Raw genomic sequence first — 25,415 nt, 5'->3', positions numbered from 1 at the left:
CCCTGGGAAACCATACTGAAAACCGTCACCCGAACGGTTACAACGTCTCCTTCTCAACCGTCTTCCAACCTTTCTCATGCTGACACGTGTCCCCAGCAGACCAAAATTTCCTATATTTCACTCCTTGAGCCGACCACAAACCTTCCGCTCTTTTGGCCCGACTTCGTCCTTCGTCCGACCTACTTCTTCGCCCGACCCCACTTGGGCCGACCTCCATATCAACCGCCCCCTGTCTTTGATCAAAGGCTTCCGCGTTTGTCCGACTCCGCCTTCTATCCGACCTACAATTTACCCGACCTGCGGATATCCCATCTCGACGACTTTCCGTCTCGAGGACCTCCCGACTTGAAAACCTTCCGACTCATCGTCTTTCCGTCTTGCGGACCTCCCGACCTGAAAACCTTCCGACTTGAGGTCTTTCCGTCTTGCGGACCTCCCGACCTGAAAACCTTCCGACTTGAGGTCTTTCCATCTTGCGGACCTCCCGACCTGAAGACCTTCCGACTTGAGGTCTTTCCGTCTTGCGGACCTCCCGACCTGAAGACCTTCCGACTTGAGGTCTTTCCGTCTTGCGGACCTCCCGACCTGAAGACCTTCCGACTTGAGGTCTTTCCATCTTGAGGGCCTCCCGACCTGAAGACCTTCCGACCTGAGGTCTTTCCGTCCTGAGGACCTACCGACCTGAGGTCCTTCCGTCCTGAGGACCTACCGACCTGAGAACCTTCCGTCCTGAGGACCTACCGACCTAAGAACCTTCCGTCCTGAGGTCTTTCCGTCCTGAGGACCTACCGACCTAAGAACCTTCCGACCTGTATTTTCCTTAGAAATAAATAAATAAATTTATTTTCCTTGATTTCCTCACGGTGTCCTTCAGCCAGTTCAATCAACCCTATTGCCAGGCCCATTCTTCTTTTTACCTTGGGCTTTTAACCTAATTCTAAATTTCGTACGTAACATTTCTCATACCTCCCTAAAGAAACACATTCGTAAGTAATATAAAAATAACAAGTATGTATAATTTATTAATTTGTTTTTTTAGAAATATATTTTGTTTTGTTACCAATAAACTGTGCTTTTTTTTTTTTTATTATTCTTTACTATGTATATGTATGATATTTTTTACTATCTTGAAAATAAGAAAACAGTAAAAAGACAACCAGACACATATATGATGGAAGTTTGACTTTATATTGTTACTACATGTTAACTAAATTTAGACATGATGTGACCGAAAGAACTCCCCAAAATGTGCTTTTTTTAAAAATAAAAATAAAAATAAAAATAATAATAATATAATAGTTATTGTAAGGGAAAATAATAATAATAATAATAATCACGGGTTAAATAGAGTAATTGCCACCATTATCCGCAAAGCATATGGAAAAAATGATTACTGAATATTGATTTCTTTAAATGATTAGGAGTGTCTTTATTTTTTATTTCAAACTACAAATAACCCTATTCTGTTTAGATAGTTTTTAATAATAACATATTCACATTAAAAATATTATTTAAATCAAAATTTAGATAAAAATTTAAATTTTGAATCAAAGCCAAACAAATCCTAGTTAAGTTGTACATTAATTATTTATTAGGGGTGTGTGTTCACATTATATTACCATAACAAAATATCATATTACAATATATTTGAATTAAAATTTAAAATAAAACACAAAATTAACATAGTTATACTTTTGTCTAGGATGTCAAATGGGGCGGGTTAGCCCCGGACCCGTCCCGGATCTGGTCTTAATGGGACAGGTTCGGGTTTAAAAAATTTGGTTCGGGACGGGTTGTAAATTTTGAGTTTTAGACCCGGCCGGGTTCGGGGCGGGTTACGGGTTTTATTATAAACCCGCCGCATTCCAGACCTGGACTCGAACCCGGATATTTAATAATTATTATAATTTATTTATATTTTTATACAATATAAATTATATTATTTTTTTATTTAAAAAAATTTAAATATAAAATAGAAATTTAATTTTAAATTAAATTTATCTTCGCATTTATTTCTCCTACAATTCTCTTTATAATTGCTACTACAATTTTAACCCCGAACCCTCCGGGTTTAGGGCGGGACGGGTCCTGCGGCCGGATTGAAGTGGAGCAAGGCGGGTCTTAGGTCCAAATATTTTCTAACGGGCGGGTCCCAGGGCCTGCAAAACCCGTCCCGAACTTGCCCGTTGACATCCTACTTTTGTCCGAGTATGTATGTAGTTTATCTCACACACATATGTAGCTCTTCATTAAGTAATAAACCATAAATTTGTCACATGTGAAAATATTCCATTAATCACATAACTCTGCTTAATTATCTAACAAAATGCTCCATCCGTCCTACATTGTATGTCTAGATTACCGTAGATATAAAAATTTAGGATAAGTATAATTAGTAGATAATTAAGAACGTACTAGTAAAAATAATTATTCTGCAAGATTAATAATTATACATTAAGATTAAAATAATTAATTAATTTAATTAAAATTTTAAAAATTAGAAACGACAATTTGGACATAATAGGTGGACGGATGGAGTAATATTTTATTCTATTATCACATAAATGCAAAAGACTTGTTTAGATAATGACTTTTAAAATTCTTGACATTATCCACCAATAATATTTTTTTATTAAAAAATTACACTATTAAAGATTTGTTTTCTATATAAAATATTTAGTCAAATAATTATTTACATCACAACAAATTTATTTTTATAAATTCTTTAATATTCCAAAATTTTTATTTAAATAGAGTTTTAAAATGCTACTTCCTTCATCCCACATATCATGTCACACTTTCTATTTTTCTTCGTCTTAAATGTCATGTCATTTTTTTTTTATTGAAAAGAATTATACACTTTAATTGCATTTTAAATTTTATAATTTATATATTTTTTTTATTTTGATTATACTAATAAGTTATCTTAATCTTAATTTATGATTATTTTTATTATATTATAATTATTTTTACTAATACATTTTTAATTATGTACTATTATACTCCTCCTAAACTCTCGTGTCTACCGTAACTATGACATGATATCCAGGACAGAGGGAATAATATTTAAATGATAAAGAAACCCTCTTGATTTAAACAATTTTGTTTAACCAAAATGGATGAAGTTTAATGTTGAAAACTCTTTGCAAGATTTAAGAAGCAACTCACCTAACACCAATTCAATCAAAATGAGATGATCAAGTCCCGTAATTGATAGTCTGATGATGTGGAAATAAACTTGTGACCGTGAATTCAAATTTTTGACGCATTTAGGTCTTGCCTTCCAATATTGCACGATAAAATATAATATATTGAATTATTACTTTCATTTTGTATATTATTATTATTATTATTATTCCACAAATATATTTTTTGTAAATCTCAATCGAACCATCTTAATTGCTTTAATTTTCAAATCACACGAAAAATAATTATACTCCCTATGTCCTATTGAAAGGTTGTTATTTTCTATTTTCGTCCGTCCTAAAACAAGGTTACAATTTTCTAATTTAGTAATTTTACTACATACCTAATGTAATAAATACCCTTTCAACTTACATTATATTATATAAATACCATTACTTTTATATTACACAATACTAATAGGGGTATTTTCGTCTTTTTCACTATAATCCATTTATAATACTAATTTTTAAAATTTTACGTGCAAAAAATAAACGGCAACTTTGCACCGGGACAGAGGGAGTAATCAAAATTGCAAATATCCGAAAAATAAATAAGATCAAAAATTCCCATCAGTAAATAAGAGAGACTCGATTAGGAATGTTGGTGTCGATTAAGGTGGATTGGGAAGACAAGAAATGAGACATTAAAAATTGTTTTGGGGAGGATTAGGTGGTCGAATTGGGGGCCAAAAGTGTAGGGAAAAGTAGGGTTTGTCCAAAGCTAGGGTGGAATGTGGGGATGTGCTAAAAGCACCGGCAAACCATATTGCCATGTTTTTGTAATCATTTTTAATTAATTATCAGACAAAAGCCTAATTAGCTAATTAATTAATCAAACCAGCAGGTGGCTCTATTTTTATATTTATATCTTATAATCATTATATTAATTGTTTTTATCCAAACCATTTAAGTTTGGCTAATTAATTATTATAACATTAGTAACACTAAATACTTCTCGACCAAAAAATATCATGTAAAAAATTATCGTAAAAATATGCCAAGAATGACGACTTACACACCATTATAAATTATCCACTACAAAAAAAAATAGTATATTTGTAACGGAATTTCGTTCCTAAATTTTACGTAGATAACGTAATTCCATCTCTAATTCCGTCTCTAATATCATTAGTAACGAAAAAAGTGAATTTAGGAACATTTGTTCATTTTTTTTTTCATGGTCGAATTCAACTTATAGGAAATATAATTCTCTTTTTTTCTCATAGGATATTTAATTTTAATTTTTTGTACTAATGAGTTGAATTAATATCAAATTAGTGATTTCGGATTTATAAATCATAATTAAGAATGAACAACAAAAATTATACAAAAATAATTATATGGGTAATATTGTAAATGTATAATTGAATTTGTTGCGTGTAAGTTTGCTACAACCGAGTAAATATATCAAAATATTTGTAAATATAAATAGGTATTATCGTAATATTTTTAAATAAAGAATTAGTTATTGAAGATATTGTTTATTAAAAGAATAATAAAAAAGAAATATAATATTTTATAGAAATAAATATTATAGATTATATATAGTATGAAACCAAATAAATATTTAATATTATACTTATATTTTTCTTTTTAGTTTGGATATATGTTTGAGTTGTTTATTAAAATAAAATTTGATATGATATTTTATAAAAAAAATAATAATTATAATTAATATAAAGTCCAAATAATAAATTTAAATTTAAATTTATATTTATATTTAAACTCAAAGGAAATACACTCTTTGACATTCCTTCTAATTTTATCAAATATTTTTATTTGTTTATATATTTGATATTATTTCAGTAGATATTTAATTATATTTCATTATTAATGATACAATAAAAATGACTGTAATGTATTTATTTTTCAAACAACTTTTGTTTTTTGTGACGCAATTATGATATTTATGACTATAAGAAATTATTAAATAATTATGAGATAACATATTACATGGGTGTGTTCTTTGGGGGGATTTCTCCGTATTTATATTATTCGTCTAATCTTTTTTCTCCAAAAATATCAAATCAAATACCTATTTTTTATTTTTTATATTATATTAAAAATTAATTTTACATTCAAAACATCAGATCAAAACCTATTTATATCATATTATACAACTATTTTAATTCAAAAATTTTACTATTCAAATCTCAATTCATAATTCAAACACCCAGAAAAGCACACCGTATAAATCAACATATTATTAGAATCCACAATTTTAGAAATATTATAACACAAATAATTTTTTCAATATATAATTATATATTATTATGATAATAATACTCCAAATATATTAATATTATAACAAAATCATTCTTAGATGATTTCAAGCATATTACTATATAATGTGTAATATATTACAACTATTAAATATAATCTACTCCTTTCAATACAAAATATATATATATATGTATATGTCCATAAATTTGAGTATAACATATGCGTGCATATATATACAAAGAAAATGTCATAAATTTGACCGACGAAAAAAGTATAAATATTAGTCAATGTATAATTACATTGAAGAATAATAAAATGTATTATAAAAATTTGATTAAGATAATTTAATTCACGATCACATAGACAAGATCGAGTTAATATTCACACAGGATGAACGGTTTATACAAATTTAGGCTTCAAAATAAAATGTATCATATGAACCTTAAAGAGAAGAAAATAAATGGAATTAATTCATGTAATTTGTAGTAAAATTGTGAAAATTAATATGAAATTGCAAAATTAGGTAAATGAAATATTTGATTAGTGTATTTCAATTAGGGGCAAAATAGTCATTTCACTTTGAGAGAGAGTTTGCTGTTGCAGTATATATATATATGTGCCTAGGTCGCCATTATTATATTGTAGAATGTATAGATGACAACAAATTGTGAAGGCATGGGAGACCGTCAAGCAGCTGAGGCAAACTCCAAGTTCGGCAACAACGGAGAGCCGCCGGTGAAGTCGCGGTGGACGCCGAAGCCGGAGCAGATCCTCATCCTCGAGTCGATCTTCAACAGCGGGATGGTCAATCCGCCCAAGGACGAAACCGCCCGTATCCGGAAGCTTCTCGAACAGTTCGGCGCCCTCGGCGACGCCAACGTCTTCTACTGGTTCCAGAACCGCCGATCCAGGTCTCGACGCCGCCAGAGACAAATCCAGGCCACTCTCAACAATATCGCCGCCGGTGGCGTTGGAGAGATGAATCCGCAGCAATATCAGCTTCCGCCGCCGGCGCCGGGAGGGAATGTTATTGATTTCGATCAGAATTACGCGGCGGCGGGAGGTTTTCAGGAGAATTCATTGTGGAATTTCCCACTCCCGACGAGCGGGATGAATACTGCAGGCCTGGTAGGTTCATCTTCTTCCTCCGCCGGCGGATTTGGGGGAAATTCCTCCGACGAGTTCTTCTCATTTTCCGGCGATGCTCATCCCGACCTCCAGCTGCAGTACGATCTCAACTCCGATCTCTGCCTCACCGATGCATCCACTTTCCAAAATTACCAACCTGCAGGTGAGAAATTCGTCACTTCAATTCTGTTTTTCCATCAAATTCCCTCCCCAAATTTTCTGAATTTTCAAAATTAGGGTTAGCTACACAAACCCTAATTCCTATTTCCTAATTCCTCATCCTCCAATAATTCAAATTCATCGCTATTCTACAACAACTAATTACCAATCTTCAATTCTCACATATATATATATATACATACATATCCAATTTGCTGTTGTTTCAGAGGTGATGACAGTGTTCATCAATGGAGTGGGGACGGAGGTGGTGAGGGGAGCTCCGGTGGACCTTAAGGCCATGTTTGGTGGAGATTTTGTACTGTTCCATTCGTCAGGAGCGCCAGCAGAGGTGAACGAATACGGATATGCGGTGCATCTGGAGCATGGAGAAAGCTATTTTCTGGTAATTATATATATAATTAATTAATCATCAATTAATTAATACTATTTTATACCAAAATTTCAGCATTTAAATCATTAATTTAATCAGTTTTGCATTGGGAATCTGCATGTCTGAAAATATCCAGATTTTACTAGTCGTTATATTTGCACTGAATTCCACTGTCTTCCTCGTCACTTTCTGCTCTCTTTTTTTAAGCTGTAAAAATCATTTAGAGCTATTTGAATTTTAGAAATGATTAAAAAATCAAACACACACATACATAGAAAATGTGTGTGTTTACACGTTTAGATATACCTATAAATATGCATATATTATTGGTTTTGTCAGTAGGATTTGTAATTCCGAAGAGATGAATTGGAAGAATAAAATTGAAATCCTTTTGTTCATAATCAAATAACAAATTAAAGACACATACAGATATATATATATATGTATATGTATGCAGAATTATTATTCTTTGTATTATCAGTAGGGTTTTTGGTTTAGAAAAATTTCAAAATTTGTTCAATTTATGTTCATATTTGGTTCTTGCAATTTAATTATGGTGAAGATATCTTATATGTTTTTACTATCACAATACATCCACTTTCTCTGTTGTATTAATTTTTCTGATTTGTGTATATATATTTATTCCTCTCTCTCTCTATACATACATTTATGTATATATTCAGGTGCCAAAATGTTCTTCAATTTGAGTTGAGGAAGTGATGTATGGGGCAGTGGAAGTATCTGCATATCTGTTGAGAGACATTTTAATAAAAAATCGTCAGGTATTCCTATCAGAATAATATATTTATATATATATTTAATTTGTTATGGTCATCCCGGGATTTCTTGTTTCGATATTGTTGTTTTGTTCCATGCTTTGCTAAAAGATGATTATTAATGTTATATATAAATGCTGATGAAATATATATATATATGTATGTATATTTGTATTGAATATGGTAATGAGAATCGTATTGCATATTTCTGTTTATTGTCCTTTGTCTACTTCAAAATTCAATACCAAAGTTTGTATCTACTGTCTTCCTATCAATATATATATATATATATATATATAAACACTATCAAGTAGTTCTAATCTTTCTTCCTCTTTTTTATGTTATTTTCTAATCCCTTGCAAAATTGTAACATAAATTTATTCACATATACCAAATTGAAAATCAATTAATAACCGTGACTTTTTTTTACAAAATACTATATAAAATTATTCATCAAATATTTTTTAGATACAAGGTCACTACCAATTTTTTTGGTAGTGTCAAGCCGAAAATAAACACTCATCAATTTTTTTTATTATATAAATATCATATTTAACAATTATTTTTATTTTGAAATTTTTTGGAATTTAGATAAATATTGTTGTGAGATGAAATAAATATTTTTATTATGATATTAAAGTAACGGGTGGAGCAAAGTAGAGATGAATTTTATTTATTTCAATTTCAATCTCAACAAAGTTAAAATATAAACACATTAATGCATCATTAAACATATGGTTCTAAAAGTAAATTTACAACCAGGAAATTTAAATATGTCATTTTAAATTAAGTTAATAATTAGGCAACTAATAATAACTATAATTAAAGCCGAAAACTTTGGGAGTATCACGTTTAATATAATAATTATTATTATTATTATTATATACAATATATAAGTAATTAACCAATGGGTGTGGATGCTGGATCTTTACTTTTAATCACTAATTATTTAATTTGGCATCCAATAAATATATATATATAATAAAATAAATCTGATTGCTATATATTATTATAATCTATTTAATAAATATTATTGCATTATATTTGTGTGTATTAATGTAGTGTCTTTTATGATCATCTTTGAAGGTGACAAGGTACCAGAATCCCTTGTCTCCCTACAACATTATGAAATAAAAATAAAAATATCTTATACTACATATATAATTATTATAAAATGTAATTGATTGAAATTTAAAGATTTAGGGTTGCTGAATTATATAAATAAGATATAAGTTGATGACAAACGAGTGTATTATCCTACACTACGTCAAAAAATCACTTTTGTAACAAAATTTTTTTTGTCTCTAAATCTATTTTTTTTTCGTTACTAATGATATTAGAGACGGAATTAATAATAGAATTACATTAGCTACGTGAACTTTATGGACGAAATTCCGTTACAAATATATTATTTTTTTGTAGTGCTATTGCTCCATCGGTATATATATATATATATTCATTTTATTATTTTAAGTTATTCATAATCAATGTATCAAATTTTAAATTTAGTAAATATAATTTTTTTCAAAACAAACATGCAATTAACTACAATTATATCACTTTATAATATCGACTATAGTTTTGAATACATTTAGTCGATATACTGAATATTTTTAACCTAAATGAATGCATAGCTAAGATTTCAAATGAAGAAAATATCAAATATATTTAATACTACATTCTTGATTTGACAAATTTCAATGTTTGAAGATTTTTAAAAATATCAAATTTTGTTAGTCGAGACTCATCCGTCTATTCTTTAGAGGTCGGTTGTTTACCTTTTAATTGATTACTATAATAAGTTCACAACGACTTACATTCGATGTCGAGTGAAATGGTACTTTTCGATATTTGTTAAAATACATTGTGTTGTAATGATTTCAAATATATCAAATAAATTGGATGAAGCTGAGTGCTTATTATTATAATTAATTGTTAATTGATTAAGTCATCGAAACATATTTACTATTTATATGTTTTAATTAAATTTAGCTAATTAACATATATGGATTCCATTAATTCTTTTAGATTAATAATTACAATTTCTGTTGGGGTGCAAATCCAAGTCCCACATCGAAAATTGCGAAGAAAATTCGACACCTTATAAGTCCCAAGTGAACTCTACTAGTATGAGGCCTTTTGGAGGATATCCAAAAACAAATCCGTGCGGTTGTGACGAAGTGTTTGGTAAATTAACTTATTGATATTAGCTGTTTACATGTGAAATGACAGTTAAGGGTATTTTTATATTTTATTTTGTAATTATTATTTATATGTATTGTGTTACATATTGCTTAAATTATGATTTTACTAAACTTATAATTCCAAATTATTTTATTTTATTATATTTTATTTGTTTTCAACATAAAATTTACGTGCTAAAAATATATAAAAATAAATTTATATATTTTACAATAAATGATTTTATGCGTAAAATTAAATAACTTTAATTTCTTTAAATTCCAAAACTTAAAATTATAATTTAACAAAAATAATTACTAAATACTTCAAAAAAAAAAAAGAACACCGAAACATAATAAAATGAGAGTCACATAATATATGCATATTTAAAATATGCATAATGTAGTAAAAGTCATCCAAACTAAAATTCAAAATATAACACAACCTAAAATTGTCTGCGTCGCTTATTTGGTTGAGTTGATATAAGACCATAAGCTATATTGTCTCGAATTCTAGACATTTGTTTGGAGGTAGAACTTCCAACATTTTCATGCTCGAAAATAGCTTCAAGATCAAACTCATTGCGAATATCCAACGGGACAAAATTAGGATCATCATCCATAAATTTAAATGCAGGATCAACAATCTTGCTCAACCTGATATAGTTATGCAAAGTAAAAGCTGTACAGATGATTAAATTTTGTACTTCCACCGAATATTTTGGCATTGCTTTGAGTATTTTCCATCGAGCCTTGAGAACTCCAAAAGCCCTTTCAATAGAACTCCTTAACGATGAATGATAATAATTGAAGGTTTCTCGATATCCCCTTGGACCATTGCCACGAAAATCCGATTGATGGTACCTTATCTTCGAATATGGTGTCAAAAAACCATCTCTCTCTGGATAACCTTTGTCTGCTAAATAAAATTTTTCTAGAAATGCAACAAAATTATTGTGTAATAAAACAACTGTTTCTAAATAAACAAGCAGAAATAATGTGAAATTAAAAAGGAAAAAAAAAATACCTAGCGGGGGTTTTGGAAAATTTATTTTAGGATCATTGATTGTGTCTAGAAATATCCGTGCATCATGTGTGGACCCCTCCCATCCAGTCAAAACATAAGTAAACAGTAAGTCAAAATCACATACGGTAAGAACATTCATAGTTGGTGATCCTTTTCACTCCTATATCATAGTTGTATTTCTTCGGGAACAACTACAGTGATATGTGTGCCGTCAATAGCTCCGATACAATCCTAATGATATATGCAAAATTTGCAAATGAAATTGAAGAATATATATAAATATATAATTTTGAAAGAGAAATTAAAAAAAAAAATATTACAAATACCTTGAAATGTGGCATGTATCGAGGATTGTTAATGATATATGATGGTATTTCCCGGAATTCAAAATCTCTTGGCTTCAATATATCTCTCGAAAGACCACCAATAGCATTCAAAACTTCTTTAAAGATTCGACTCACAGTTTCTCCAGAATGTTGAAATCGCTCTTGCATATCTCTATTCGAAGCACCTTTACTAAGTACAAAAACAAATATTCCAACTTTTTCCAAAATTGACATTTTGTATGAAGCTCTTAATCCATACTTATTTTCTAAATCAAAGCATAATTTTCGAAAAGTATTTTGATTCATTCTAAAAGTATTAAAACATCTTTTTTCATGTCCACTAAGCAATTCGTTTACCCATCTTTCACCGGTGAAGTACGAAGTGAAACATGGCTCTTTACATAAATAAGTAATATAGTAATTCATAAGACAACCAATTGCACATGCAATAATATCCCAATAATTATTCTCAACTTCTATTATTTGAAAAAGTTGTAGACAAAACTCTTTGTCTTGCAAGAGTCGTCTATATAATTCTATCAAACCACTGTGGCTCATATCTGCAAGCATAAATGAACAATAATGTGTAATAGTATAAATAAAAAAAAATACAGAGAATACTAAAGGATATAAACAATTTATAATAAATAAATGAACTTAAAAAAATTAATTATCAAACATAAACAATCAAAATTCAGTAACACAAAGTAAAAATAAAAATAAAAAACCTAGGGAATCACACCTCAAATAGCAAATCTCAACAATTCACAAAAAAAATAAAAAAAAATAAAAAATGCAAAGATATTACTATTCGTTCTTTCGCTCACTATACATGAACTTAATCCATCCAAAAATTCCCATATTATTTGGCAAATTAGCTAAAATTAGCCGCTTTTGTGGGTCTTCAATCATTGTCACAGCAAAGCTAAATTCCGGACTGCCAGGTACTAATTCTTCTAAAGTACACAACTTTGCTAAAGCATCTGTAACAATGATAGCTTCTTTATCCTTAGAAGATGAGGATGTAGGGACATTCATAGCGCTCAATGATTGAATAAAAGAAGTCATCGAGTCATTTCTAGTTGCAATTGACTGAAGAATTTGGTCAAGCTTTTCATTGATGAACTCTTTTCCTCTTGTTTTCTTAGTTAAATTAGTTCTTGCAATCTTTTCATTTCCAATGTCACTGTTTTCAAGGCTCCGCTTTCCTTTGATTTTCGCACGGTCAGTACTTGTAAGACCATTGAAAGTAGAGGTATGTTCTTTCCAAATATCATTCCACGCACAATCAATAGGATTGTTGTAACTAGTACCATCATATATAGAATCATCATGATGGTCATATGACAAATCTACATGTGGTGTATCACCAAATATTGAGTCATCAACATTAATAATACGTGGTGAAGAAGAGATATGAGTTCTTTCTTCATTATCTTGTGAGCAATAATACCCAGGGGTGTATTTATGTTCTCCCGTTGCCAATAAATGAGCAAAAAGTGAATCCATTTTAGACTCTAGCTCGGGCTCTATCCCTTCTTCTCGAAAACTTTTAAAATTGTTATTTTCCTAAAATAATATATATATAAGGTATATACGACTTTAGAAAATATAATAAAATAAAAATATGTCAAAATAAAATTCTAACCTGAATTTTAGCATCCCACCACTCATCATTTGCGCACACTGTTTTTTTTTCATGGTCCCATCCTAATCCAGATTCTTTTCCCTTTAGTTTTTTCCAAAGACTCCATCTAGTTCTCATCCAATCATACTTATTTTTCAATTTATTTTTTTCCCAAGTTTTTTCTGTTATTTTCTGAAACTTTTCTTGTAACTTTTTCCATGGCATCATTTGTGAGATTGTTGCACCTGATTTTCCTTTATTCTTGCTAAGACATTCGATGCATAAATCAATAAATATATGAAGATCCGATGTTGTCCAAATTACTCTTCCTGAGTCTTTTCCTTTATCAAAATCTCCTCCATCACTAGTTTTGGTCAACGTCATCTAAAAAAAAAACTAACGTATAAAAATATAATTTAAAACATATATGTGCAACTAAAATTGTCTAGCACAATGAAGTTGGATTAAACAAGATTTTCACTACTTAAACAATTTTCAAGATGGTGTTTAACATTGTAAGTAAAATACCTTACAATAATTGTTTTTGCATATGCTCTAAACTGCATGTTCTTCCTTATTAAACATAGAAAGAATTCTTAAATTATTGATGTTTATTGGCAATGACCGGTACTCTTTTATATCCATACTTACACGATAGGATATGATGGATGTTATTGATCTTGTCTGCAGTACAATACAGTAAATAAAACTAGAAACCCATCTCATTCCATCACTCCGTATGCAATGCATACCAATCAATACATGCATACACATACATATATGGATTCACTAACTCAAATTTATTTTTTCTCTTTTCCCCTTCACAATATATATATATATATCATCACATCAGTCTCACCCCAATCCACCCCACCTAGTTGCGTCAATCAATGAATCAATCATCCTCAATCACAAATATATAGATATCTATAATTATATACTATAGTACTACAACTCCATCAATTCTAATTGAGTTGTTTTGTATAATGTCGTATCTATAATTTTGTATACTGGCTACTTATTCTCTGTTCTTGCAGATTTGAAATAATCAATTCCTTCACACAACTTTCCTATATTGCATTTGCATGTCCAACCCATAAGTAATGTATGGTTACTGCTGTTACTTGATATAATGCACCAAATCCAGTTTAATTCAATTTTTTCCTCTTCTGTTAACATTCATTCTATTTAAATGGAACCTACACGTTGAGTAGAATTAGGATTACATCCATTAATGTAAACTGAATTGATTGGAACTGAAATATAATTTGTGTTACTAGTGTCTGAAATGATGAAATGATGTGTCTCTCGATAACCTAATTTGCCTGAAGTTATGATATGTGTTCCTATTCTAAGCAATTTTCTAAAAAAATATAGATACTAGCTAACCTTAAGATCTTTCCAAGGTCTCAAGCTATTCAATATAATTGTATATGTGTTAGAGTTCTATAATGCTTGACATGTTTAAATATCAAATTAAACTCTCGTTATCTAAAACCCAACAAATTAATTTTAAATCTTCTATCATCATCGTTACCACTCCTTATCTATTTTTTTCTCTAATCAGAAATAGAAGTATCTAATTAGCTTTATATGTGGCTAATTAGGATAGCAGAGCAGATTACAGAATGCCAACAAAACGGCTGCGAAAATGACGAGAGAGAAACTTAAACCCACACCAGGCATACGCCTCCCACAGATCATGAACAAAAATACAATAATAATAATAATAATAATAATAATAATAATAATAACATACCTCAATAGAGAAGAACGAACGGCGGCACAGAGAATAGAAACAAGAGAGAAGAATGATGGAGTGGACGAGATCAAGGAGAAGAACAAATAGTGAATCGCAAAAAAAAAGAAAAAAATAATAAAAGAAGAAAATAGACGAGTGTTATAAAGAAAAAGAGAAAAATGGATAAAGTTATGGTGCAAGGGTAAAATTGGAAAAAAGATAATTAAAATCAAAACACTAATCCAAAACGATGGAATTTACAGCTTTTTGAAAATTAGTGTTTTGGATCCAATTAGCTATTCCAAAAGCTAATTTACCAAAAATATAAATTAGCTTTTTAATTGATCAAACAGCTAAAAGCTATCCAACAAGCTAAATGCTCTTCAAAAAGCCATTTTCTAAACACCCCCAATCTCAACAATTTCTATATTACTCATTTTGAATAACGACGTGTTGGTAAAATTACACTTCCATTTTACAAATAAATATTTTATCATAAATTGACAAATGTGTTTGTTGGGATCTTCAATAAACTTCACATAATGTTATATACATATATATTAAAAATTATAATATCAAATATTTAGTTTTTATTTAACTACAGTCCCTTTGATTTGCTTAAAGAAATAAAAAGAAGTAAAACCAGTTCGATTTTGTTTTTGGATGAATCATTGTAAAAACAGCTTTTTATAAAAAAAAAAAAAAAAAAAACTGTTTTGATATAATAGAGTTGAAAGTACTTTTAAACTATCAAAATTACTGACATGTTGTGAATAAAATTATATTTTTCTATATAAAAAATTATTTTTAAATTTTTTAAAATTATATTTAAATATTATAAATAAAAGTATAGAAAATAACTTTCTAAAATGTAATTATTTATATTTTAAAATTTTAATTTACAGAAAATATACAAATTAAAAATATAATATTAAAATATAATAGGAGTATTAAATTATTCATATTTTTCCATTTATTTTAAAATTTTATAATTTATATTAATAATTTTAGTATAATTAAAAAAATTGTATTCTTCTATTTAAATTTGGTATCTCAATTATAATTTAAAAATTGAATTCAAATACACTTCTGAAATTATTATTATTATTATTATTATTATTATTATTATTATTATTATTATTATTATTAAAGATAAAACAATAATTTTAGTTGAAAAGTATTTTTGCTTATTTCAGAAGCTATTCTCAAAAGCACTTTTCAGCCTCAAAATGTGCTTCTGCTTTTGGATATAAGCTAATGCAAGCAGATACAAAGTAATTTTTTTTAGAAGTAGAAGCTAAAACCAGCTGTTGTTAAATGTCAATCCAAACGTATATATATTATATAATAAAAAAATATTATAATATATTTACATTTTTCTATAAATTAATAAACTATCCCAAAATAAAATTCCATAGTGCTCTGAAAATATATAATTACAATATCAATATGACAGTTTTGATTAAATATCATTTTTCTAATGTCGAAGAATAATAATAATAATAATAATACTAATAATAATAATAATAACAACTTGGCCTTAAACGAAAATTAATTGGACTTCATTTTGAGTTCATTCTATATTCGAAGTTATTAAATAAAAAATAAATATACATAAGCTCAGCCCTAAATAAAAGTAATTTTGACGTTCGTCCAAACTTCATTTTACATTCAAAATTATTAGGTTAAAAATAAATAAATATAGATTCATATTGAAAATTTAATTTGGGCTTCTATCCAAACTCATTTTATAATTGGGATTATTAGGCTAAAATAAATATTATCTTAAATAAACAATAAAATTATTAGTAAAATAGAATGACAAAATTTTTAAATAAAATAAATCTATACTATATTGGATCAATTGCTTATTAATTTGAATAGAATATCGAGCTTAGCAATAGGAATGCATCAAACCTATTTTATATTATTTTATTTTATTTTTTAAATTTATAATATCAATAGTATTTTATTATTTATTACAATTTCTATAAAGTCATGTAGAAATAGAGGTATTTTTCATGAAATATTATATTTAAATTAAATTATAAAATAAAAGTACAAAATCAAACTCAAGATGAATATGTACACAATATATAAATTTAGACTAACTCGTCCATCAAATTTATGATACTTTTTTTTTATTAAATTTATTCATAATCATTTATAGGGATTTTTTTCTTTTACCATTTTAAATTAAAATTAATACTCGGAAGGATAGAGCCCAACTTATTCTATTATATACGGATATTCCTTGTCTTTTTGTCTCACATACCCCTACAATATTTTCTATTTTGATTTGTCTTGCATATTATACAATATTTTCAAGATAGAAAATAATTAATACTAATACATTTTATCTCATCATACAAATCAAATAAAAATATAAATATACATTTTTACCTCTCATCAAATCATTTAACGACTACTACTCATTTCGTCCCACTTATCATATTCACCTTTTCATTTCCGTTTGTCTCACTTATTTTATTATTTTTCCTTTTTAAAAGAATTATACACTTTAATCGTATTTTAAATTTTTTAATTTATAACTTTTTTAATTTTCATTAGACTAATTAATTATCTTAATCTTAATTTATAATTATTTTATTACACGATAATGAGTTTTACTAATATATTTCTAATTATTTACTAATTATATCCCTTGTAAATTCTTGTGTATACAGTAGAGTGGACATCATACCGGAGACGAAGAGAATATTTTATTCCACCTACTTAAATTGTCGTACAGAAATCAAAATATTGTTTTATAAGAGGGGGTACTATTTATCTTCACATTTTCAATAAAAATCAAATCAATATCTCATTTGAAATCAATTTCAAAATAAAACCAAATAAATCTTATTTATTCACCCACAATATTTTACTTGTTTGATTGTGGTTGAAATTAATTTGAAACAAGATGTCAATTTAAAATTTTATTTAAATTTATTTGAACGTGTATCATAATTGAATAGTATAAATTTATTAAAATCATAAACAAACAAATCTTTATTATTTATTTTTAACAAATGATAATTAATTTTTTTATTATTTTTTAATAATTTTTTATTACTCTGTTGTACTTCATCCGTCTAGTTAGAAAGTATACATATTTATATTTTGGGACGTTCAATGGCAAAGTAAATATTCCATTAAATACTTATTTTTTCCACGGATACTTTTACTTTACATCACATCATTACTTTTACACAAAAAAGTACGAGCAAAAGTCATTACAATATTTTTAACTATCCATTATAATTAAGGGTAAATTATATAACATTCACTTGTGTTTTAGTGAAAATGCACAAAACACCATGTGAATTATTTATTGCGTGAAATCCCTTTGTGTTAATGTAAATTTTCCACGAAACATCCTCATTGTTCAAAATTGATATTCGTTTCTAAATAAAGACCTAAATTATGCAAGTTTTATAAAAATAAAAAATATAAAATATCTTAAATAATTTTTTAATAAAATAAATAAATAAATATTTGATCAATAATTTATTTTTACAATTTTTGTAAAATTCAAATAACAATTTGTTTTCAAAAAGTATAAAATGAAGAATTATTTATTTATTTATTTATTTATTTTATTCAAAAAAATTATTTAACATATTTTACATTTTTTATTTATATAAAATTTGCGTAATTTAGGTTTTTATTTAGAATCGAACATCAATTTTGGATAAGGAGGGTGTTTCATGCAAACTTTACATTAACACAGGGAAGTTTCATGCAATAAATAAAATAAAGGGTGTTTTTTGCATTTTTACTAAAACACAAAGGGATGTTATATAATATACCCTATAATTAATATATTATTATTTTTTAAATATCGTGCCAAAGTAATAGGTGGGAGTAGTTTTTATTCATGTACTTTTTATATTATTATTATTATTATTATTATTATTATTATGTCCAACCAAATAAATTAAAATTGTCTAATTACCTATCAAATCTAGGACTTAAAAATCAAACGTGTGGTCAGTACAATAGATTTATGTATACTTTCTTTCTATTTTCAACCCAAAAGAAAGAGTACAGTGTACAGTGTGCACCTTTCTTAAAATCCAAAAGAATTGGAAATGGAGAGAAAGGGAGAGAAAATATGAATATATATATATATGTTTTCAAGATTTTTCGATTCCAAGGATGCACATGAATCGGTAACTATTTCTTTTTATTATTAATCAGTTGCTTTTGAATATAATAATTGTTTCCGTTACTTTATTTTTATCAATTTCGATTCCGTTTTTATTTCTATGGGTTTTTCGTTCATATTATTTTTCGCGAACAAAATATGGGTCTGATTTCCCTGTTGCATACAAATTTGTATATATATATAATGTTGATTCGGAGCTAGCGCTCTGGTTTTGCGGGGTTATTTCGGGCAGAGACGAAGAAATTTCTGTCTGCATGAACACTCCAATTGATGCCAAAGCTTTCGATATTTTGTTGTTTTCGAATCTCTCATGGTATCTCACTTTCGTTTCTACTTTGTGGATTGCTGGATTTTGATTTTGATTTTGATTTTAGTGAAAATTGAAAGCCCTAATCTGTGTATCCACCGTATATTCAATTAATTTTTTTCCATCCATATTTGTGTTTGTGGTCTTTGTTATGTTAGAAAATAAACATATAATCAAATATGTTAGCGGAAGCGAAATTTAAACAAACCTCCAGCCATTGTTAAAAATTAGATTTGTTCTTGAGATCTTCTTCTTCAAGAACAGTATATTGGAACCGTAGGAAGATGGTGTTGTCAGACTTTGGAACCCTTGGGAGGATGTTGCCAAACTTTAGAAACCTCCGAAGATAGTGCCAGATCGTGGAACCCTAGGATGGTGTTGCCAAACCCTGGCTCTCAAATAGCGATGGTGTATTCTAATTTTCTGATAGTAGGTTTAGTAACCCGTATGTGAGAGTATTTATAATAAAAAAGAGAAACCGTCCATCACGATTTTTCTGCCACTTCTCACGTATATTTTGAATGTGATAGACTTAATGGGAGAAAAGTGGGCCACAATTTTAGGTTAGTTTAATTATATAAGATAATTCAAAAATAATCAAAATTCAAATATGATTAATTAATTAATTAAACAAACATTCTCCCACTTGGCCCACTCAAAATATCACAACATAACGAGAAACCTTACATACGAATCATGGTGGTAAGTCTTCTATAAACGAATGTTACCTTCCATGTATCACGATATGTCAAGCATCTCAAACTAAATTCACAATCTTAATGAATAAATCATATATTTATTCCGGGTTAAACATAAGCGAGTTTTCTCAATAATAAACAAATATGTGCACAATAAAGCGAGAAAATATCAAACTGAATAAGAGTCTCAAATAACAATGTGTGCAAATAAACTACATTGTAGAATCAAGTCCCATACTTGCTACGTGATCCCTGAAACTCTTTAGTGGCATGCCTTTAGTCAAGGGATCAGCAAGCATCAACTCTATACTAACGTGTTTAATGACCACTTTATTTTCCTTGACACGTTCTCTTAAAGCTAAATATTTGATGTCGATGTGTTTACTTCGACTCCCTCTCTTATTGTTTTTAGCCATAAACACCGCAGCAGAGTTGTCACAGTACAACTTAATCGGTTTGGAAATAGAGTCAACGACTCTAAGCTCGGATATGAAACTCTTCAACCATACACCATGCGAGCTAGCCTCGAAACATGAAACAAACTCAGCCTCCATAGTGGAAGTAGCAGTGATAGACTGCTTCGCACTTCTCCAAGAGATAGCTCCACCAGCCAACATGAACACATAACCCGATGTGGATTTCCGAGTGTCAATGCAGCCAGCGTAGTCCGAATCGGAGTAGCCAATCACTTCTAGGACATCAGTTTGTCTATATGTGAGCATAAAACTTTGCAGCTTTCCAGTGGTCAACACCTGGATTACTCTGATATCTCCCTAATACTCCAACAGCATATGCTATGTCAGGCTTGGTGCAAACCTGAGCATACATAAGACTTCCTACTGCTGAAGCATAAGGGATATTGCTCATGTGTTCCCTTTCAAAGTCATTTTTCGGACACTGACTCAAATCGAGCCTGTCACCCTTCACAATGGGAGCTACACTCGGTGAACAATCTTTCATATTAAATCTTTCTAGAACTTTCTTGATATAGGCTTCTTGAGACAAATCCAAAATGCCTCGATTTCTATCTCTATGGATCTTAATGCCAATGACATAAGATGCCTCTCCCATATCTTTCATATCAAAGTTCCTTGAGAGAAATTGTTTCACCTCATATAACATCCCTTTATCATTAGTTGCGAGCAAAATGTCATCCACGTACAACACAAGGAAGCAAATATGACTCCCACTAACCTTCTGGTATATACAGTGATCCATAACGTTTTCTTCAAAGCCGAATGAAGAGATAACATCATGAAATTTCAAATACTACTGACGGGAGGCTTGCTTTAATCCATATATGGATTTATTAAGCTTACAAACTAAATTTTCTCCACCACTAGAGGTAAATCCTTCAGGTTGTTTCATATAAACCTGTTCCTCTAGACCACCATTCGGGAATGCTGTTTTCACATCCATCTGATGTAACTCAAAATCAAACTGAGCTACTAATACCATAATCACACGGAGGGAATCTTTCTTAGATACCGGAGAAAATGTCTCGGTGTAATCGATTCCTTCCCTTTGAGTGAATCCCTTAGCAACAAGTCTTGCTTTATGTTTTTCGATGTTGCCATCAGAGTCTATTTTAGTTTTGAAGACCCATCTGCATCCGATGGCTTTTACACCATCAGACAACTCGACAAGATCCCATACCTTGTTTGATGCCATAGAGTCCATCTCGTCTTTCATAGCACCATGCCATAAATCGGATTCTTTAGAATTCATGGCTTGTGAAAACGTTTCAGGATCATTTGCGGCTTTTATATCGTAATCCGATTCTTGAAGATACACCATAAAGTCACTAGAAATAGCTGATTTTCTGACTCGTGTAGATCTTCTCAATGTTGTCTCATCATTATCATGAAGAACTTGCTGACCAAGTGATTCAACAGCATGTTGTTCAACATTTTCTTGATGTTCCTCATTAACAACTTGATCTATATGATCATTTTCATCAGTTTGTGGAACTTCATTAGTTAATCGTTTAACACGCGTTGGAACTTGAGGAGCGTGGAAGACAATCAATCTATCACTCGGCTCAGTAGGTTGATCTTTATAGTGATCTATTTCAGAATGAGTATCTGAAATATGATCACTCCCACTAACCAAGTCATTCTCGAGAAATTTCGCATTTCTCGATTCCACAATTCTATTGCTATGAGATGGACAATAGAATCTATATCCTTTGGACTTTTCGGCATATCCAATGAAATACCCACTAATAGTCCTCGGATCTAGCTTCTTTTCTTGTGGATTATAAATTCTCACCTCAGACGGGCATCCCCAAACACGTATATGTCACAAACTCGGCTTCCAACCCTTAAATAATTCAAAAGGTGTCCTTGAGACAGCCTTGGTTGGTACCCGGTTCAATACATACGCAGCCGTCTTTAGCGCTTCAGTCCACAAGAAGTGAGGAAGTTTCACATTACTCCTCATACTCCTCACCATGTCCATTAATGTTCGATTTCTTCGTTCTGAAACACCATTTTGGTCCGGAGAACCAGACATAGTGTGTTGGGCAACAATCCCATTCTCTTGAAGAAATCTAGCAAATGGACCGGCAGCTTGTCCATTTTTTGTGTATCTGCCATAGTACTCACCACCTCTATCAGATCTGACGATTTTGATCTGTTTTCCACATTGTTTCTCTACTTTAGCCTTGAAAACTTTAAAGGCTTCTAAAGCTTCATCCTTAGAATGAAGTAAGTAAAGATACATATACCGTGAATAATCGTCAATAAAGGTGATGAAGTATCTCGGACTACTTGCATTCATGTCTGGACAACAAATGTCTGTATGAATAATTTCCAAACGATTCGAACTCCTTTGTGCACCCTTTATGGACTTGTTAGTTTGCTTGCCTTTAATGCAACTAACACAAGTCTCAAAATCAGTGGAATCCAGGGTACCAAGTATCCCTTCATTCACTAATCTCTTAATTCTGTCAATTGAGATATTTCCCAATCGACGGTGCCATAACACTCATGAGTTCTCATTCATAACACATCGCTTTAAACCAGCTGTGATATGCAGTGAATCAAAAGTAGTGTGATTTTTCAATTTAATCGAATAAAGACCATCATTAATTTCACCACAACCAACGGTTCTAGATTCAAAATCCAAAACAAAATTAGAATCCACAAAGTGAAACGAAAAACCCAAACATGATAGTCGCGATACAGAAATTAAATTTTTGGAAAAACTAGGAACATAAAAAGTCTTTTCCAACTTCAAAACAAAACCACTACTAAGCACTACACTGCACGTCCCAATGGCTTCCACAGGCGAACGCATCCGACTACCGGAATAGATGAACTGTTCACTTCCCATTGGTTTCCTTAGGCTTTCCATACCCTGCAAGGTATTGGAAACATGGATTGTAGAATCAGAATCAATCCACCGTGTGTTATAATTAATATTTACCATAGTGGATTCATAACAGACAAATGCAGAAGGGATACCTTTTTTTTCGAGCCAGGTTTTGAACTTAATGAAGTCCTTCTTCATGTGTCCTTTCTTTTTACAGAAAAAACACGTAAACTCCTTCTTTATAACCCGTTCAGCTGGCACAGGTCCCTTCCCCTTTGTATCATGCTTTCTCTTCTTGCCATAGACCGTTAGGTTCACTTTCTCACATTCCTCCATCAACAGTCTCTCCTCCTCTTGAACACATATGGTCATCAATTCATTAATGGACCATTTATCTTTATGTGTGTTATAGGATATCTTAAATGGACTGTATTGATGAGGTAGAGTGCACAAGATGTAATGGACAAAAAAGGTCTCAGACATGGTCACCTCTAAGTTTTTCAGCTGCGCCGCAATGTCCCGCATGCGCATTATGTGCTCGCGCACACCCCTCACACCCATGAACCTCATGATGGAGAACTGAATGATCAATGTGCTGGTAAAAGCCTTATCAGACTTGACGAATTGTTCATCAATAGCCTTCAAAAGCTCTCTAACATTATCATGATGATCGACAGACGCACGGATACCAGCAGAGATCTTAGTCTTTATGAGCATCATGAAAAGACAGACAGATCTCTCCCATCGCTCATAAAGATCCACATCATCTGGCTCGCTGGTTTCAGTAATAACCGGCGGCTCGTCTTTCCGTATAGCATAATCAATGTCCATCCAGCCTAAATGAAGGAGAATCCTCTCCTTCCAGATCTTATAATTATCACCAATCAATTCAAGAATATCACATTTAATGTCAGAGAAATTCATAGGATTAAATGCTGCAAAATTAAACATACATGCTCATCAATAATTGAGACAAATAAATTACATGTTCTACCAATGTAAATACGTTAAGACATGAATCTGAAGACATAAGACTTGCCTGTGGACTAAAGTTTTACTCAATTAGATTCAAACTTTACAATAAAACTATCAAATTGTGTTCCTTTTCTCAATTCCTGTGGGTAGATTAAGAAATACAACTCGATATTTTATCCTAATTACTCATACAAATATAACAAAACTCATGTGGGTAGATCTCATCACATCGTACATGATAATTACAATTGATGTCTATTAATGTGATTTCAAATAAATCATAAATAAATTTTAATTTATCGAGGATGTTGTGGCTATTCTCCAATTAAATAAAATTTAAAATAAATCACAAACATCATGAATGTATAATATGAAGTTCACATAAATAAATGCATGCACAATAAAATTAGATTAATACCTACAGCATACTTCAATTAAGAATGTAATGCAGATATATGCAAAATAATAATAATAATAATAATTATGCATGCCTCATCATTATAGTAATATTCAGTATAATAATAATAATAATAATAATAATAATAATAATAATAATAATAGTAACAATACTACTGCACAAACAATTTCTCATGCCACATCATCACAATAATATTAAATATAATAATAATAATTGCAACAAAAGTACTGCACTGCACCTTCCATTATGACGATGATGATAATAATAATACTACCACTGCACCAATAATACTGAATGTGGCACGAAACCCAAAATACACTTCTTACATATTCTTTAATGCATGAATATCGAGGCATCATATTCATTCCGTGCTTATAATTTCAATTGCAACGCAGGCGTGATTAGAAATTTAATATTTGCGTAAACTAATTTCAAAATAAAATTCAAAATTTTTCTCAAAAACAGAATGAAATTTTCTCAAATCGCAGGATCGGATCTTGATAAAAAAATATCACAAAGCAATTGTTGTAAAACCAAAATATTTCCAAATAAGAAATTAAAGCGAATTTTGATCAAGAATTTGACGAGAAGAAAATTCAAAGCAAGGCAGAGGCAAAAAGAAGCTCTGATACCAAATGTTAGAAAATAAACATATAATCAAATATGTTAGCGGAAGCGAAATTTAAACAAACCTCCAGCCATTGCTAAAAATTAGATTTGTTCTTGAGATCTTCTTCTTCAAGAACAGTAGATTGGAACCGTGGGAAG

The 25,415-nt window shown here is 30.0% G+C and overlaps 1 protein-coding gene and 1 long non-coding RNA gene across 2 annotated transcripts; one reads left to right on the top strand and one right to left on the bottom strand.

Moving 5' to 3' along the window:
- Positions 1–233: 233 nt before the first annotated feature.
- On the bottom strand, positions 234–820 carry LOC127263475 (uncharacterized). The gene is made up of 3 exons (XR_007841483.1): positions 802–820; positions 490–753; positions 234–393 (listed from the first exon to the last, which is right to left on the bottom strand). It is a non-coding gene; the product is annotated as an uncharacterized LOC127263475 (long non-coding RNA).
- A 5,248-nt stretch (positions 821–6,068) lies between these two features.
- LOC127263922 (WUSCHEL-related homeobox 11-like) lies at positions 6,069–8,063 on the top strand. Its single transcript, XM_051293230.1, has 3 exons — positions 6,069–6,699; positions 6,923–7,098; positions 7,770–8,063. The coding sequence occupies exons 1-3, from the start codon at positions 6,084–6,086 to the stop codon at positions 7,791–7,793; spliced, it is 816 nt and encodes a 271-aa protein (XP_051149187.1). The 5' UTR covers positions 6,069–6,083; the 3' UTR covers positions 7,794–8,063.
- Positions 8,064–25,415: the final 17,352 nt, after the last annotated feature.

This window comes from Andrographis paniculata, unplaced genomic scaffold (assembly GCF_009805555.1).
Source record: "Andrographis paniculata isolate CXL003 unplaced genomic scaffold, ASM980555v1 Contig69END, whole genome shotgun sequence".
Classification (NCBI taxonomy): domain Eukaryota; kingdom Viridiplantae; phylum Streptophyta; class Magnoliopsida; order Lamiales; family Acanthaceae; genus Andrographis; species Andrographis paniculata.
This window is presented reverse-complemented; position numbering and strand designations above follow the sequence as displayed.